The sequence below is a fragment of the Nematocida homosporus genome (assembly GCF_024244095.1).
Source record: "Nematocida homosporus strain JUm1504 chromosome Unknown 4432, whole genome shotgun sequence".
Classification (NCBI taxonomy): domain Eukaryota; kingdom Fungi; phylum Microsporidia; genus Nematocida; species Nematocida homosporus.
This window is the reverse complement of record NW_026250659.1, coordinates 17,954-34,629: the sequence shown is the minus strand read 5'-3', so window position 1 is coordinate 34,629 and position 16,676 is coordinate 17,954. Positions and strand designations below refer to the sequence as shown.

General features: G+C 41.9%; 12 protein-coding genes across 12 annotated transcripts in view; 6 read left to right on the top strand and 6 right to left on the bottom strand.

Annotated features, from left to right (window-relative positions):
* The window catches only part of NEHOM01_1785 (uncharacterized protein), a gene marked incomplete at both ends in the record, with an annotated part of 1,683 nt that extends 906 nt beyond the window's left edge, over positions 1-777 (bottom strand). The window contains one exon of the mRNA XM_051490663.1: positions 1-777. This exon is cut by the window's left edge and continues 906 nt beyond it. Coding sequence (XP_051346623.1) covers positions 1-777 — 777 coding nt within the window.
* Positions 778-2,063: 1,286 nt separating this feature from the next.
* Positions 2,064-2,591, top strand: NEHOM01_1784 (uncharacterized protein; the record flags this gene model as incomplete). The annotated part of the gene is made up of 1 exon (XM_051490662.1): positions 2,064-2,591. One exon carries the CDS (start codon positions 2,064-2,066, stop codon positions 2,589-2,591), a length of 528 nt encoding a protein of 175 aa, XP_051346622.1.
* An 862-nt stretch (positions 2,592-3,453) lies between these two features.
* Positions 3,454-5,061, top strand: NEHOM01_1783 (uncharacterized protein; the record flags this gene model as incomplete). Its single annotated transcript, XM_051490661.1, has 1 exon — positions 3,454-5,061. The coding sequence occupies one exon, from the start codon at positions 3,454-3,456 to the stop codon at positions 5,059-5,061; it is 1,608 nt and encodes a 535-aa protein (XP_051346621.1).
* Positions 5,062-5,119: 58 nt separating this feature from the next.
* NEHOM01_1782 (ATP-dependent RNA helicase DDX10/DBP4) lies at positions 5,120-6,517 on the bottom strand (the record flags this gene model as incomplete). Its single annotated transcript, XM_051490660.1, has 1 exon — positions 5,120-6,517. One exon carries the CDS (start codon positions 6,515-6,517, stop codon positions 5,120-5,122), a length of 1,398 nt encoding a protein of 465 aa, XP_051346620.1.
* Positions 6,518-6,541: 24 nt separating this feature from the next.
* NEHOM01_1781 (uncharacterized protein) lies at positions 6,542-6,958 on the top strand (the record flags this gene model as incomplete). Its single annotated transcript, XM_051490659.1, has 1 exon — positions 6,542-6,958. One exon carries the CDS (start codon positions 6,542-6,544, stop codon positions 6,956-6,958), a length of 417 nt encoding a protein of 138 aa, XP_051346619.1.
* A 449-nt stretch (positions 6,959-7,407) lies between these two features.
* Positions 7,408-7,698, bottom strand: NEHOM01_1761 (anamorsin; the record flags this gene model as incomplete). The annotated part of the gene is made up of 1 exon (XM_051490639.1): positions 7,408-7,698. One exon carries the CDS (start codon positions 7,696-7,698, stop codon positions 7,408-7,410), a length of 291 nt encoding a protein of 96 aa, XP_051346599.1.
* Positions 7,699-7,753: 55 nt separating this feature from the next.
* On the top strand, positions 7,754-8,941 carry NEHOM01_1780 (uncharacterized protein; the record flags this gene model as incomplete). The annotated part of the gene is made up of 1 exon (XM_051490658.1): positions 7,754-8,941. The coding sequence occupies one exon, from the start codon at positions 7,754-7,756 to the stop codon at positions 8,939-8,941; it is 1,188 nt and encodes a 395-aa protein (XP_051346618.1).
* Positions 8,942-9,651: 710 nt separating this feature from the next.
* Positions 9,652-10,908, top strand: NEHOM01_1779 (magnesium transporter; the record flags this gene model as incomplete). The annotated part of the gene is made up of 1 exon (XM_051490657.1): positions 9,652-10,908. One exon carries the CDS (start codon positions 9,652-9,654, stop codon positions 10,906-10,908), a length of 1,257 nt encoding a protein of 418 aa, XP_051346617.1.
* Positions 10,909-11,081: 173 nt separating this feature from the next.
* On the top strand, positions 11,082-13,073 carry NEHOM01_1778 (uncharacterized protein; the record flags this gene model as incomplete). Its single annotated transcript, XM_051490656.1, has 1 exon — positions 11,082-13,073. The coding sequence occupies one exon, from the start codon at positions 11,082-11,084 to the stop codon at positions 13,071-13,073; it is 1,992 nt and encodes a 663-aa protein (XP_051346616.1).
* A 347-nt stretch (positions 13,074-13,420) lies between these two features.
* On the bottom strand, positions 13,421-13,756 carry NEHOM01_1777 (uncharacterized protein; the record flags this gene model as incomplete). The annotated part of the gene is made up of 1 exon (XM_051490655.1): positions 13,421-13,756. One exon carries the CDS (start codon positions 13,754-13,756, stop codon positions 13,421-13,423), a length of 336 nt encoding a protein of 111 aa, XP_051346615.1.
* Positions 13,757-14,291: 535 nt separating this feature from the next.
* Positions 14,292-15,323, bottom strand: NEHOM01_1776 (uncharacterized protein; the record flags this gene model as incomplete). The annotated part of the gene is made up of 1 exon (XM_051490654.1): positions 14,292-15,323. The coding sequence occupies one exon, from the start codon at positions 15,321-15,323 to the stop codon at positions 14,292-14,294; it is 1,032 nt and encodes a 343-aa protein (XP_051346614.1).
* A 362-nt stretch (positions 15,324-15,685) lies between these two features.
* Positions 15,686-16,612, bottom strand: NEHOM01_1775 (uncharacterized protein; the record flags this gene model as incomplete). The annotated part of the gene is made up of 1 exon (XM_051490653.1): positions 15,686-16,612. The coding sequence occupies one exon, from the start codon at positions 16,610-16,612 to the stop codon at positions 15,686-15,688; it is 927 nt and encodes a 308-aa protein (XP_051346613.1).
* Positions 16,613-16,676: the final 64 nt, after the last annotated feature.

Genomic DNA, 16,676 nt, shown 5'->3' with positions numbered 1-16,676 from the left:
TTTAGTAGTAGTGCTTGGCGTGATAGTAGTGGTTGTTGTTTTAGTGCTTGGCGTGATAGTAGTGCTTGGTGTGGTTGGTGTGGTTGGCGTGGTTGTTGTTTTAGTGCTTGGCGTGATAGTAGTGCTTGGCGTGATAGTAGTGCTTGGTGTGGTTGGCGTGGTTGTTGTAGTGGTTGTTGTTTTAGTAGTTGGTGTGATAGTAGTGGTTGGCGTGGTTGGCGTGGTTGTTGTAGTGGTTGTTGTTTTAGTAGTTGGTGTGATAGTAGTAGGTGGCGTGACAGGCCGTTTGGTATTGGTTAAGGCCGTCATATAGGATCGGAGATCGGGATAACGATATATACCTCGGCACAATGGATAGTCAACTCCCGCATATAGGCTTAGGAACTTTTTGCGCTGCTTGATTATCTCTTCGTGCTCACAATAACCGTCGTTCGTTATTGTAACCATATCCGGCAGGTATGTGTAGAGGTTTTTCTCTTCTTCAGTTAAACCATCCCACGACTCCCATTGGGTGTGGTCAACTACTCTTAAACCGCCGCAACTCTTGGATGAGTCGAGTTTAACTAAAGTTGGGCCGCCACGTGAATCTAGATACCACTGGTCGATGGTAAGCCGAGAACTTGGTCCCAACTCACTCCGCCATGCTGATCGTACAGTAAAGCGGCTGGCCGTTGGACTACGTACAAACTTTACGCCATCTTCCCAATAGTATGGTGTTAGTAAATCTACCCCTCGTAGATAGACCGTGCATTTGCTAGTTGCTAAATTCTGTGCCATGATGCTATTGAATGTACTAGTCTATTTATAGTTTCTTTTGTTGATATTAATTCCATGTTATTAAAACTAATGCTTACTATCTAAATGAATCTATTTTTCCTATTTCGGGTAAATTATTGCGAAACCAAAACAATGGTTTGTTTGTATTAATTTAGATAGGCAAATCGGTGCTAAAACACCACACTTGGCCTGTATTTTACTTGGCAAAGCACTCGGCAGTTCAAGAGTCTGGTGTGAAGATTTCCTTTTATGGTACCTTGTATCGGTTAGGAAAGAAGAGAAAACATATCTGAATGAGCAATTCAATAACTTGGCCTGTCTCGCTGATTGATACTCTCTTAAAAGACATTTAGAAGCTCGTGCGAGAGCTGTTTGAAACCAAACATTTGAGTGGTGGTTGTGAAACCTAGGGAGCTATAGCAGTCTTAATGGCAACTTAGAGCCTACTATGGAAATACACGCCTTTCTGAAGTGTACTCATACAGTATATGCACACCAACACGACTCTTTGGTTGCCAAAAGATATTGGATTGCTTGTCCGTTATTAGCTGATACTCCTTCAACCATCTAAGCTAAAGTTGGTGGCTTTCAAATACTTTATGATGCGAGTAAGTGGCTATTTATTGATTTCAATGCGAATACATTGCAAATTCGAATTAAGACCAACTACACTTTCGACTTTTATCGACACAATAACAAAAAGACATTATTCCGATATCGAGGACGGCCTTCAATTGAGTGCGTGCTGTCTAATAAATTGTATTTACCCTCTAGACGGTAGATGCAAGCCGACATGAAACTTGGTGTTGATTGTGCTGAATGTACATTTATTTCGCCACTAATAACTGCTGCTTTGAATAAGCAAAACTGCAGGCCAGAAGTTAAAGCCGAAATCTATGTTAGCCAGTTGGTTACTGCACCAACTTCTTCAATTAACCAAACCAGCCGACTAGTTCAGTACTGATCCTATGAAGTCGGCCCGACACTAGAATCTAAAAAGATACCAAGCTAGCATATTTATAACTTTTAAACAATTCTAATATAAGATTACTCCTTCCTTTGTTATATGGGATATCAATCAAGCCATAACACTTAATACAATCATCATTTACTGTTTATCTTCTTTATTGTTTACTTTTTACAATCAAGATCTTTTATCTCAATTTGTTAATTCGATCAAATTTGCAAAGCTTTTGATTAAATAATTACCCAATATGGTAATTTTCCAAAAAAAATCGGGGAATTGCGTTTTCAAAAGCATAAATACCGGTTTTTTTAATGCCGTTATGCCTTTACTTCAATCTGAACCACAAGTAGACTTATTAGGACCTCTAACTAAAGAGAAACTTTTTGAGGGAATAAACAAGATCCGTACGGAACATTCCAATATACCTGATGATAAATGGCAGAAAGTAGTGACCGAAGTCGAGGATTTTGCCAGTAAACACCTAACAAAGCCCGTCATACCAGCACCGACCGCCCCTACTGTGATTTCCCAAGCCATGATAGATAACGAATTTGCTCTATTTAGACCATTCCTCACCGTTTGGTATCATATTCGTTCTCTTTTCAATGGCCAGCAGCTAGATAACGATGTTTCCCTTTTATCATCATGGGCTATTGTCATTGTGGTTTTACTAGTAATTATGGCGGTTGTTGTCATCGCTGGTTTAATATGCAAATCGCAATACAAGAAGAGAAAGGACGCTGCTTCCTACCCTGTTGGCCAATATGAATCCGGTGACCATTACGAAAACATGCCAGCCAATTTCCTCCAACACATAGGCCTGCATCACAATAGAGACGAGCAATAAATCCATACTATTATTATGGCGGCGCCCAAAACATTCACCATTACTACTCTTTGCCAGTGAACACGGGTCTTGATATTACGCTAGTCTTCAGAAGCTGTTTCAAGGAGATACGCACATACTAACAGATCTTTTTAATCCTCATCTGTAGCTCCAAGAGTGAAGACGACCATCAAATTGGGTTAGATTGGCAACACAATCTAAATCATAATTACAGAGTGGAACTGGTTTAAGAAGAAGATACTAACTTGGTGTTATGACACGGAATCTTAGGTGTTATACTCGTCATAGACAGCGTTGATACTTTATTCAATAAATCTGAAGAGTGAATAATCTGATTATCTCTTGGTAGAAGTTAGAGTTGGTTGAAACAGCGCGTTGCCACTCTAGGGCACACCACTGATCTACTGTGATTAAACTTGATCGGTTTAATAAATGTAGGAGCTATCAAACCCCCGATGCCAAAAAAGTCCTAGATAATCTCCATTGCCAAAAGTGAAGCTTATCACCTTCGGGTTAGTATTGGGGATCTCGAGGCGGGTGGGAGAAAAAGTAATAAAGATGCTTAGCTATGGCTGTGATTTCATTGATAGTCACTGATAGTTTAACTATTTAGAGATTAGCATAAATATGAAATATATAAATCTTGTTCAGAATTGGATTTTAGTTAGTATTGAATTAGATTTAGTATTTCTACTTTGGCAATGTTTCTTTTTTGGTATCCCACAATAAATCTTTTTGATCTTATCTCTTTATTCCATCAATATACTATTTTATCTACACGCCAGACTTCAACCTGACACAATATTAGCAGTATCAAAAGTAGCGAATATACGTCTTTTAATCGGCATTGGTGGTGCCCCGTATGACCAAAGTTTTTGCCTCGAGCCAAACTACGAATACCGAGATAGTGCTTAAGCGCCAGAAACAACAGAAGAGAAGAGGAAGAGCTGTACATGCCGTTGCTTGTTTTGGTGGCACCACATGCTATCTGTTTTTGAGTTCTGTTGTTATCTTGTCTTGGGGCCAAATAGTGGCTAATTGGTTGGCTATTTTTCCTCTATCTCTACTAGAAGCCGGTTCCATTCTGGCGAAGTATATAGCCATGGCTTTGGCCGCCGGTCTGCTTTTCTGGACGACTTATTACTTGGGTGTTTTGTACCGCTGTCTTCTTTGTTATACTTCGCATAATGTTTACAATCAGTTTGCTTATCATCGCTGGCTAATCCGGTTCTTTGTCTGCATCAAAAGAGAGCACACAACTCCGTGGAAGTTGAGACATCTACTACTTGCCATCCTTTTCCTGGGCGGAGTATGGATTGCAATAGCTAGAGATGGCCCGGCTCTCAAAACTATTGGGCTTTTACTGTTTGAGCTATCAATACTATTCTCGTTGGTGTATGTGCTGGCCCGGAGTCGATCTTGTATTAAGTTTGGCCTTATGCTGCGCATGTCCAATGTTCTATTCTCTTGGCTAGCACGAAAAGAAGTCGTGTTTGGGTACTTCTGTGCCGGGCAATGGCTGTTAGGCTTTACGTACCTCTTCTGGATGGCAATTAGTCTGTTTACTTATTCCTCTAGCCCATGGCTCTATTACTCTCTAGCTGGGCACATTTACTGGTCGGCCAGTCTCTACTATCTGTCTGGCTTGCATTTGGGTTACCGCTACACCGAATACACCATTCGCAACAACCATCGGCCCTCTTTATGGGCCACGCTCACCTATCTCATAATTAGTACAGGCAAAGTCTTCCCTCGGCTCTGTGCAGCTGCTCTTATCTTCCCTTTGGCCATGATAAGACACGTCTTTATGGTGTTCAAACAAGCCAATGCTAACCAAAGAAACCCCCCAGCGCCACTATTTTATTCCGGACTCAGTATTCTTCCCCTGTGCCTTCACCAACTGGAAGCCCACTATCTTTCCTATATTCTGAACAAGAGCTTCTTTAAAACCACCACACTCTCTACCGAAACCCTTGCCACCCGATACTGGGTTATTTCCAAAGCCCTTGCCACTGGCCATCACCTCGCTCTAGGCATCCAAATATCCTGGCAAATAGGTGCGTTCTTCCTGTTTGATACTACTCTCCACGGCCCCTCTAGCATCCTTACTATCCCAACTTCACATTGTTCCATCTCTACCGCCACCAACCCAGTTGAAGCCATGCCGCACACATTCTGGTCTATCTGTTTCCCATGGCTGCTCTTCTTATTCGCCACCTTTTTCATCTATATTGGCACCCTGGCCTCTCTACTAATGGCTTTCAAAACTCTCTTCATTCTACGAGACATTGGCATGTTTGATACTCAAAAAACCGCCGACCATCTCTTCAACCATGCAGTCGAGGAAATAGATACCGTTTTTCGTTTCTACACTTTCCGCAAACCCCCCACCAGCAACGATACCACTACCATCGACCACCAGAACTTCCTCTCCAATAAAGACTTCCTCACCCGCCTGGCCATCCTCTAACCCAACCCAACTCAATACCAACCCAACCAAACTCAACTCAATACCATAATAAACGCTTTTATTCATCTATCTCGACCTCATCATCAAAGGTGATTCTTCTATTTAGTAGCTTTGATTTTTGGCGGCCGGCCTTACTCCAACTAACCTTACTGTCCTCCTCTACGCCTAAATATTCGGCTAACTCCTTAATCAGTGCCGCCGCCTCCTCTGGACCTCTCCCATGTTTAGATACTCGCATAAACCCAGCATACGTCTTGACATACTTCTGTGCCCCCAAGTACAACTCCGGACTGGCTTTAATCGCTCCTTGCACCCGCCCAGCAATAGTCCGCTTGCTCGCATAGACCTTAGCCTCTGGAAAGCCCGGCCGATCACTTAACTTTGATAATAAATCCTTCTCCCTCTCCAGAACGGCCAGTACAACCCGGCCTTTAGCTCCATTCCGGGCCGTTCGGCCCGCCCGATGCACATAAGTAGCGACTGATTCTGGTGCATCTAACTGCACCACTAAATCCACCCCCGGAAAGTCCAAGCCACGAGCAGCAATATCCGTACAGAATAACATCCGCGGCTCATCCCGACAGAACTTATGATACGTCTCCACCCGTTTTGTCTGCGCCATATTCCCATTCAAACGTAAGACCGGCACACCTAAACGTAATCCCTTAAATAAGTCATGAAAGAAAGTCACTTCCTTACACGTAGATAAGAAAACAATCGTTTTCCGACGCAAATTCCGTTTGGTCAGCTCATAAAGCAAGTCAAATTTCTGAGCTGCATCGACTAGCCAGACTTCTTCACTCATCCGATTACTCTCCTCAGCCCGCTCTTTAATAATAACCCATTCCGGCTTGCTTATATCCCAAAGCTTACGCGCCTGTCCAATAGCTTCAGCTGTAGCCGAAAAGAGTAGGGTTTGTCTCTTCCGCGGCAAGTACTCTAAAATCCGACTAATGGTTTGCTTAAACCCCATCTCCAATAACTTATCCGCCTCATCTATAACTAACATCTCCAAACTATCACCATTAAATCCCCAACCCATCTCTAAGTGTTCCAAAAGCCGACCGGGCGTACATACTACTAAGTTCAAAGCACTGACACACTCTTTCTCGCGTTCCACACTTCGACCACCAATCAATAACCCACCACTTAAGTTCGTCTCGCGGCCAACTGCCTTGACAACTTCAAAGATCTGAAGTGCTAGTTCGCGTGTAGGTGCTATTATTACTGCCCCTAAACCATCAGCCCGTGTCCATTTAAGTTCTAATAACCGTTCTAAGATTGGAATAACAAAAGATAAAGTCTTTCCCGATCCAGTTTGGGCAGAACAGACTATATTTCCGCGCGATTTCGCCAAAACAATGATCTTACGTTGTACTTCGGTCGGTTCTGTATATTGGCTAGCCGTAAGTCCTTTTAAAACTAGAGATTGTAAGTGTAATGTCGTGAATGCCATAAATTTTTTCTTTGTCCTCCTACTATGACGTCAGCTGATAACTTAGCTCCTCGAGATGCCAAAATTATCTCACTTATTCTTAGATCGGTTGGAATAGAGGAATGTGAGCCAAAGGTTATTCTTCAGTTTTTAGAGGTTGCCTACAAGTATTTCGTTGAAATTGTGGATGATGCGCTTCTGTATGCTGAGCAAATGGGTCGCAGTACGCCCAATGGCAATGATATTAAGCTGGCCATTCAAACTAAGATAGGGAAGTACTTTGTACCACCTCCACCACGGCAGTTTATGCTTGAGATAAGCTCAAGGATCAATGCTAAGCCCTTAGCTGTTTCCGAAACAAGTAATTTGATTCGTTTACCTGGTGATCGCTCGAGCTTACTAGAGCTCTATTATGCGACTATTCGTAAAGATGAGACACGGAAGCGCAAGAGACAGCCATAGATTAGATCTAATGTGATATGTACTGGTTGGGTCAAGTTGGTAGATGGACTAAGTTAGTGTGGTTGGACCAATTTGACTTATGTTGACTTAAATAAATGCTTAGCTTATGTTGTCTAGGGAATTTAGTGTTTAGTTCAGTGTCCAACTTAGGTCTATAGTTTATCTCAACTTAATTGAGTTAGATTATGTTAAGTTGGTACTAAGTTGGTATTTGGATTAAATAGGGCAATGAGAGTAGTAGATAATAGGTCTGGTAAATGATTGGATTATAGTAGCAAGTCTACTCTCAGCAACTACTAATCCAGTTTAGTCACTACACTTAATACTAACCCAATACTAACCCAATCAGCACTTAAACTAAACACACTACTCAATTTATTATAACCCAATACTCAACTCAATTCAATCCAATACTCAACTCAATCCAATACTAACTCAACTTGATGTACTTAGTCGTCTAGATTGAAAAAGACGGGTTCATTGGGTTTAAAGGGCGGCAGGCCAGCATGGGGACAGGATGCACAACGGAAGGCATCTCCAAGATAACACCGGCCACATTCAGAATTTATATTAAGTGGTTCTCCTGGTTTGGGAGTTTCAACTGGATTTGACTCCTTTTTGCCACAAGTACAGTTGGCACAAGTTCGGGCTTTAGTTGTACGGACGGGTTTAATAAGACTTAAGACATCTTCGTCATTAAGCAACTCGGCATCTGAAACGAATTCGGAATGGCTTTTCATTGGGCAAAAAATCCAGTTGCTATTAAAGCAAAACAACATCCCCTTGTATTTTAAAATGGCGAACGATGTGGTGGCTGCATACTTCAATCTATTGAAGACAATTGTGGGGGGTGGCATTGTTGGATTCCCAATGTTCTTTGTAGTCTTTGGAATTGTGCCTACTTTGGTATTTTCACTTATTTCGGCGGTTTTAACCTTCTTTGGACTCATGATGTTGTGCGATTGTGCTGAATATACTCAGAGTAAAGAGAAGACCTTCTCTGCCTCTTTACAGAAAATATGTCCTCGACTAAGCGTTTGGTTTAATGCCGTTGTTTTTGTTAAATGCTTTGGTGTTAGTATCTCTTATCTGATTACGATTAAGCCATTGCTGGCCTATTTGTTTAGTGGGTTGCTGGGTCGGAATGTGTCGCCGGAAATATTAGTGATTTGCTTTGGATTGGGGATTATTCCGCTTTGTATTATGCGGGACTTGAAGAGCTTGCGGTTTACTTCGGTATTGGGTATCTTTGGGGCTTTAGTCTGTATTGTGGGTAGTGTGCTGAACTTTATGACTGTGCGCCAAAGCAGTAATGGCAGTACTCCGGCCACTTACTGGGCAAAGACGCCTGAAGTGAATTGGATACGCAGTGCTGGTCAGTTTATCTTTACCTTTACTTGCCACCAGAACATTTTTGGAATTCGGGCGGAAATCCTAACGGTTACTCGCAATAAAATGGCCCGGATTATTGCGGCGGCGCTGGGAAGCGCAATGGCAATTTATCTGGTCTTTAGCACGGTTATTTATTTCACCTATGGCGATGCCATTAAGAGCAATGTTTTTGAATCGTTTGTAGATGGTGGAGTGAAGTATGCTATTTTTGTCTTTTATGTAGCTTTGATTACCTTTTCGTATCCCTTACAGATTTATCCGGCTCGTGATTGTTTGTCCGAATGGATAGGTACGATTTTAGGGAAGGCCGACTCAAAAGTACTAAGTAAGAAGGGTGTGCGCGTTCTGGCAACTTTGTTTTTGGTGGTGATTGGTTTAGGTGTAGCTATGTTTGATATTGACATTACAACTGTGCAGTCATGTGTGGGAGGATCGGCTTCTATGCTCATGTGCAATGTAATTCCTTGCATTTCGCTTTACTCACTGCCACGAAGAAAGACGCCAACGGAGTTACTAGTTTGTTCACTCTTGCTTATTTATGGTATGTTATCTCTAGTAGGTGTTTACTTGATGCTTACCAAGGCGTCCTAAGCCTTATAAAAAGGATCCATACAAGAACAAAGTACTGAGCAATGTTAAGCCAATCAAATCCAGCCTAAGTATATTCCAGTCCAACCTTATTACCCATTTAGCTAGTTTTAGATCGGTTTGTCATATCTCTTGATTGTTATGATTTAAATAAATATGCGTTCATTAAGTAGATTGTCCTCAATCCAACTCGTACTCACTATTATCACACTATCCCAATCCAACACAACTCAATCTAACACAACCCAATACAACTCTTTATTCAGACAGGACGTACACTTGCACTTATCTAAATATAACCCAAAAATTACCATAAAAGGAAAGTTACTAATTTTCCAAGTCCAAAACAAAAACCAAAACAAATTCCAACTCAATTCAACTCGTAAAAAAGAAGACTTCCTATTTACTTTGACTTTACCAATGAGACCAACTAGACCACCAACTTATCTAAAATACTCATTAACAAAAACACTCTTCATTTTATTACCAACTCAAACCAACCAATCAAAACATTCCAATACTCACCAATCACAGTCATACAATGATTATTTTAGCCCAAATACATAGATTACTCAACTATCCACTAGTCAAAACTAGAATCAAAGCCAAAAGAAGCCAAAATCATCCAGAAAACCCATTACAGACACAATATCCAATCAAAACAAAGATCAGGCACAAGATATGCACATAAAGATAGACCCAATTTTTTCTGCATGAATACCGGAGAAGGCTACAGAGGAGCTCTAGCTGAACTCATCACTATTTACCGAAAGATGAAAAAAGGCCGAGATACTCTTAATATCTACCAAACTCGCAAAGACCAAATCTTCGATGAATCGGCCGAAACAGCCGCCGAAACAGCCCAAACCGTCCCTCGAGTACGTCGCCCCGAGACTAAGGAAGACGAGTACCAAATGATTTTCAACTTTTGTGCATTAAACATGATCAATCCAGCCGGATCTAAGTATCTCTTCTACTCACGCGATGCCGCTCTACTCCAGGCCCAAACTCTAGATGAACTCACTGCCACCGCCGATTTCTCCAAATCAGGCTTCTTCTGGCTCAATACGTTCAACCCCACTGATAGTGAGCTTTACTCCCTAGGCGAGATGTTTAACATTCATAGTTTGTCCGTTCTTGATATTAAAGAGCGCAATACCGATGAAAAGATAGAAGTCTTCAAACACTACACCTTTATTTCCATGAAACTCTTTGTGGAAACTCAGTCCAACACCGAAGATATTGATTTTAACATTCTTGTCTTTAAAGACTTTGTACTGACTTTCCATGATAAGCCCTGGATAAGTGTACATGATACTTTCAACTTTATTGATTTACTAGCTAAGTATACGCCCTTAACTCCTTCCTGGGTGTTGTACTCTATTGTGGTCGAGTTCCTTCAGGATATTAAGTACCTAACTGATAACTGCCGCACCCAAATAAATCACATCCAGGAACAGTCCAAAAGCCTGGAAGGCCCACAAATGGCCGATGTTTTGAAAAGTAACTTTGCCGTTACCTGTCAAGTCAATAACTTACAGGCTTCAGCCCGTAACAAACTAGATATTTTGGGCACTCTGAAAAGCCGGTGCCGCAAACGCATTGTCCCACTAGTCCAGAAGTACCTCACTGAATCAATCGATGATCTGAAAGAGCAGTACAAACGACTGTCCGAGCACCACCGTGTACTTGAACGCTCACAGGACACGTACCTTGCCCTCCTTAATGTAGCACAAACCCAGGAGGGCAACGAAATGAACAAATCAATGAGCCGCATGAGTCTGGTCGCCCTCATTATCTCGCCCTGCCAACTCTTATCCGGACTTTGGGGCATGAACGTAAAAGTCCCATGGGGTGACACGGACGACTACTACCCGTTTGTAGTCATTATTATTCTTTCCATGCTGCCCATTCTGGTCTACTTTTACCGCCCTCTCTGGCGGGCTTTAGAGACTCGGCGCCAAAAGTAGCCATAGTAATAAATAGATTTCGAATAGTATGAATTGAACTAGACTCGTGATAAGATGCCAGAAGCCAGAACTCAAGGGAATGAGTAAACACTTCATTCTAAGTATATTTAAGCTGATAAAGACCCCCGGCAGACCCCGTAAGTCTAGTTATTAGCGTGTTTTTCCTTTTATTTATGGAAACAGGAGAGAAGAGCCCAGAGAAAGATAAACAACCTCTGATGTTGACTAGAGAGGTCAATTCGGGCAAGATAGCCGCCGCCGAGATATTCAGTGTTGTAAATGGCTGGAGATTTGTTCCTGAAGATTTAGAGTTGCGCAAACAAGTGATTTATGCACTGACAGTCGGATTTGACTGTCTTGGCATCTGGGTTTACAAACAGATAGTTCCTTTCATTACTCTCTATGGCATTGATGAGTTTGAAACATCTATCTTACCAAGACTGCTTAAGAACAGGGCAGAAACACGTCACAATCTCCAAGACGTCCGACAAGAGATTGAGCAGGCTGTTATCAGTACGGCCACAGCGGTTTATCAAGATAGCATTTCCGTCTTTTTAGGACCAACTACAGCAGCGGCAATTAGTCAACTAGTTAGTACGCCAGTAAATATGAGTTATAAACACAGACGGACTTTGATCGTTCTTTTGCAACTGGTTTTAGCTGATATTGATGAGGCCGATACCAAAATTGTTGAAATTGCCTTGTTCCTAGCCCATGTGTTAGATAGTCGGATTTTTGACTATCTAGTCACTCATTTCTATAAGGAAAAGGACTTCTTAGTTGAACTCTTACTGGTGCGCATGAAGTACGCTAAATCCGGTCTGCCACCCCAAAAGCATATGACTGATAAAGAGATAGATACTTTATTTGGAGAAATGGACCAAAAGACCTACTCCAGTACTGATATAGAAAAACAAGCGCGAGATTTACTGCTGGAACTATCTAGTGAGCCGGAAGTATCCTTTTTAAACTTCTGTCTAACTAGGTGTTTAGCTTACTTAGAATGTAAATGGGACGCGGCGATTGAACAACTTATTATTACGGCAGCGGCGAATGAGAATAAAGCCGTGCGAATGCAAGCTGCTGTAATTCTTCAGGACGTACATTCTTCCGGGGCTGGACAGGCCCTACTGCGTTTGGTTGAAGATCCCGATGACGAAGTGAAAGCCCAGGCGATTGCTTCAATTGCCGGATCAATTGGAGAGGGCGGGGTAGAAACAGGTGAGGCTATAGATAGAGTTTCGGTGGAGATCAAGCCTGGGATCAAAAGAGGAACTGTAGAGTGGCTAGCTAATGTTCTAGTTGCCGCCGTACGCAGTGACCATAAAAGAACGGAAGAGATATATAGTGTTTATTGCCGCGAGATTACGGAAGGACCTCGAGAAGTACGCCGGGTGCTGGTACGCAGTCTGCCGCGTGTATTTAAAGAGTTCATTACGGAAGCGAGTATCATTGAGCAAAATCTCAAGCGCTTGCACATTCAGCGCAATCCAGCTAGTCAGTTGTCAAGTACGCCAATGAGTGCTAGTATGGCGGATATTAGTGGAATAGATAGTCAATCATTGAAAAGCAATTCCTCTCTTCTCATTGAAGATATAGAAGTTACAGATAAAGCACCTAGTCCTACTATGGCCACCAGTACTTCTACTACTGCTAGTTCATCTAATACTACGAATCTATCTAATCAAGATTTTGATTTTCAGTCCAAATCAGCCGGGTTGGGCTCTGGAGACAGTTCTCCTACTCCGCCGAAGAGTGCGCTTGTTTTTCCTTCGCCTGTGCTGTCCACTGAGGCGGCAGGGACGCGCTGGTCGTCTGGGAATGCCTGTACGGACTTAGAGGAGATTTTGGAGTTGCTAATGGGTAAGGCTGATATTCGGCGGGAGTTTTTGAAGATTCTGCCACAAGCCGGGCAACTTGTTCGGGCTGCTTGTCTAGAAAGAGTGGTGAAGCACTTATTCCTTATCAATCCTGGTATGGAGTGGCGATACTGGACCGAACTTTTGGAATGTGTTGAGCGCTTAAGGAAAACAATGAGCGGGCAAGCCCGGGATGAGGTGGTTTTAGGTATTCTGCCGCTGAAAAAGCATTGGGCCCATGTTGTAAGAAGCGCAGCTGTTAAGACCGAAGCCATCTTTTTAGATAAGGATAGATTTTGTATTTAATAAAGGTTTATTGTGCAGATAGGTGACTAATGGGTTGAGTTAGTTTAGGTTGAGTTAGTAGTGGATTGGGTTGGATTGGGATTGGATTGTGTTGGATAGTGATAAGGCGAAATAAAAACCAAATTATGTTGAGATAGAGTAAGATATTTGTAACTTCTAGATAGAGAAACACAGTCGTAAAAAGACAATGTAGGCCGGGGTGGCTAATTTCGGGCTTGGGCGGATAAAGATAGTCGTAGTAGAAAGTTTTGTTTTGGGAACATACAACTTTATTAGAGAATAGATTGTATTGATTTGATCAAATAAGTACTGGTAGACTGTTGGCCTTTTTGAGATGGTTGATTAAGTTAGGCGCGGGAGGTTGGAGTCTTAGCGGGGATATAGTTGTTAAGCGAGTCCATCATCTGTTCATCCATTGGTTCTGGGAAGGCATAGTCATAGCGGAAATAAGTCCCTTTCTCAACCATATCTACTACGGGCTTTTGTTTTTTATGCCACATGATAAGACTAATAATAATTGCTAGTACAACTAATCCAATAACAGTCCACATAATTGTTTGTAAGTATAATGAAGTAGATATGATTGTCCAAGACTTGGAGACCCAATTTTTAATGCCAGAAGCTGCCTTTAGAAAGCATTGCTCGTTATTTAGAAGAACTTCATTTGGATTGTGCGGTGGCATGTCTTGTTGCTTATCTAAAAAATCGATTAGGTTTTATACATAGATGAATGTACATAGGTGTTGGTATTTCCTAAAAAGGAGAATCAAAATTTTGTGGAAACCGAAAGATCTAACTGATTAAATTTATAAAACAAACACATTAACGGATATTAGGGTAACAACCCTCTAATAAATCCATACTATTATTATGGCGGCGCCCAAAACATTCACCATTACTACTCTTTGCCAGTGAACACGGGTCTTGATATTACGCTAGTCTTCAGAAGCTGTTTCAAGGAGATACGCACATACCAACAGATCTTTTTAATCCTCATCTGTAGCTCCAAGAGTGAAGACAACCATCAAATTGGGTTAGATTGGCAGCACATTCTAAATCATAATTACAGAGTGGAATTGAGATACAACAAGTTAAGACTAACCCAATACTAACTGTTGTGCATAAGAATTCCCAACAATAACCGACCTGCTTATGTCTTGGTCGAACTAGTATGGTTTAAGGTAGCCGTTATTCCTTAGAACATGGCAGTATGCATCATTATAGTTTTGGTAGCAGCTTTTGATATTCCTCCTCTAGTTTCGTTAAAGTGGCGGTTTGCTCTCGGGTCGGTTCGGTTGTTTGGGCTAGCTCATGAATTAGTTTGTCTAGTGCGTCTAATTTGGCGATGCATTGTTCTCGCACTTCTTGGCGTTGTTGTAGCTGGCTTCGTATTTCCAGTCGATATTTCTGTGCCGAGGGCTGTAGTAGGTGCCCACTTAAGATTGTTGTTTTGTCGAGGGTATCTATCTGACCTTTTAGTTGTTCTTTTTGCTGTGACAATTGCAGACAGTGTTGATGGTGCCGTTGGCGCATTATTTTTAACGCTTGCTGATATCGTTCATGTGCATCTGATGGTGTTGACGGCGATGGTTGTGTGAGTTGGGCTGCCCGGTCGCTGTGGTGGCCCTGTTGTAGGCTTTGTTGATCTTCCTCCATTGATTGGGCTAGTTGATCTAGCAGCTGTATCTGTTGCTGGCATAGGTTTACTTGAGCTTGTTGTAGGGTGGGAGATTCTTCAATGGAAGTGGTGTCGTCCAATGACTCAAGACATGATTGCCGGCTGTGAAGAGAAGATAATGAGGGGTGGATAACCGAGGCCTTCCCATAGCGATTTAAGAAGAGTTGGTATGGGCTAGATTGGCCCGTTCCAATATTATCCTCATCAGACGAATTGCTAGGTTTAACACCTACATCATTAGCTCTAGAAGATTCAACCATAGTACTAAGCTGTGCCACTTGATTTACCGAGGAACCTTCAGGCAATGACTCATTCCTAGATCGTCTTCGGCTGACAATGACTATTGCAACAACCACTAATGTTAGTAATACTAACACAATACTAAGACCAAGTATAAGTAGGAGAAATTTACTGATATCGAAAGACGTGAGACTAACTTGTCGGGCCTGTTCTTCTTTTACAAGGAGATACATCTTCTCCACCGACCCTCGAATTTCATCAGGTAGAAAGTCTACATTAGTCTTGAAATACCTTTGAGCAAATGCATTAAATTCTTGATGATTGATGGCCATAAAATTTGATAATATGGGGTACGATTTCAACTTTGAAAATTTCCTAAAAAGGAAATTAGTTGGTTACCAAAGACAAAAGTAGATTAAACTTGAATTAAGCCCAAATTGAATTATAAGTATAATAACGGCTAATCTCTTTCCAAACTGGCTATTTATTTTGTAATGAAGTCAAGACAGACAGATGCTTACAGTAGTGCATTCGTGTTGGGCTAGATTGAGAAAACTTGCTTAGATTAGTGTTTTCGGATTGCTGTAATAGGCATACAAGATCTTTCGGATCAGAAAATTAAAGCTCGAGCATTTGCTTTGGTGGTGATTGTTGTAGATTTCGCTTTTAGATAGCCTAGCTCTTATAGGCATCATTATAGCTCTGGTAGCAATTTTAGGTACTCATCCTCTAGCTTCGCTAACTCGGTGATTTGCTCTTGGGTCGGTTGGGCAGTTTCCGTTATATCAGTAATTAGTTTCATTAAAGCCGTTAATTTAGCGATGCATTGATCACGTGCGGCTTGTCGTTGGTTTAGTTGGGCTAGCATCTGATTTATTTGATGCTGGGCCTGAGCTAATATTGGTTTATCATCTATAGTTTCCGCGTTGGTTAGTAGGTCTATGCGGTCTTGTAAGATGGGTTCCTCCTTTGCCAAGCAGTTATAGTGTCCTTGGTGCCAACTTTGCGCACCGAGTAGCATTTGCTTATATTCAGCTATGGTTTCTGCGGGCACCGTTGGGTTTAGCAGCTTTTGTAGTTCATCTACCATGTCCTTGCAGTGGCTTAAATTGGATAGTTGGCCGTCGATTTTTTCGTTTAACCCAATTAGTGCGCCATGCTGCTCCCTTTCTAGTTCTGCCTGGGTTAGTATTGGGCTAGTTTTGGGAATGGGCGTATGGCGGCTCGTTGGATCCTCAGCAATGGGGAGTTGCTGTTCTGGGCCGGGATAGGAGTGGATTGATTCCGATATAGAAGGTTGTTTCCTGCCGAAACCACTCACACTACCCTGTTTAGAACCACGAGGACTCTCACTCAAGGATGCACTGTCCACTAACGGCTTCTTAGATTGTCTTTGATAAATAGCGGCTAATACGAAAGCTATCAAGATTACTGCCATCAGACAACCCACTACACAAAGTATTGATCCGAGAGGTAAAAACGTGGCTTGAACCGTCGTCTGTTCTTTTACAACGAGATATATCTTCTCCAGGGGTTCTCGAAACTCAAGAGACAAAGAATCTACACTAGATTTGAAATACTTTTGGACAAATGCACTAAATTCTGGTGAATTAATAGTCATAAAATCAATGAAAAAAGTCTGATTTATATTTCAGAAGTTTCCTAAAAAGGAAATTAATTTGTGG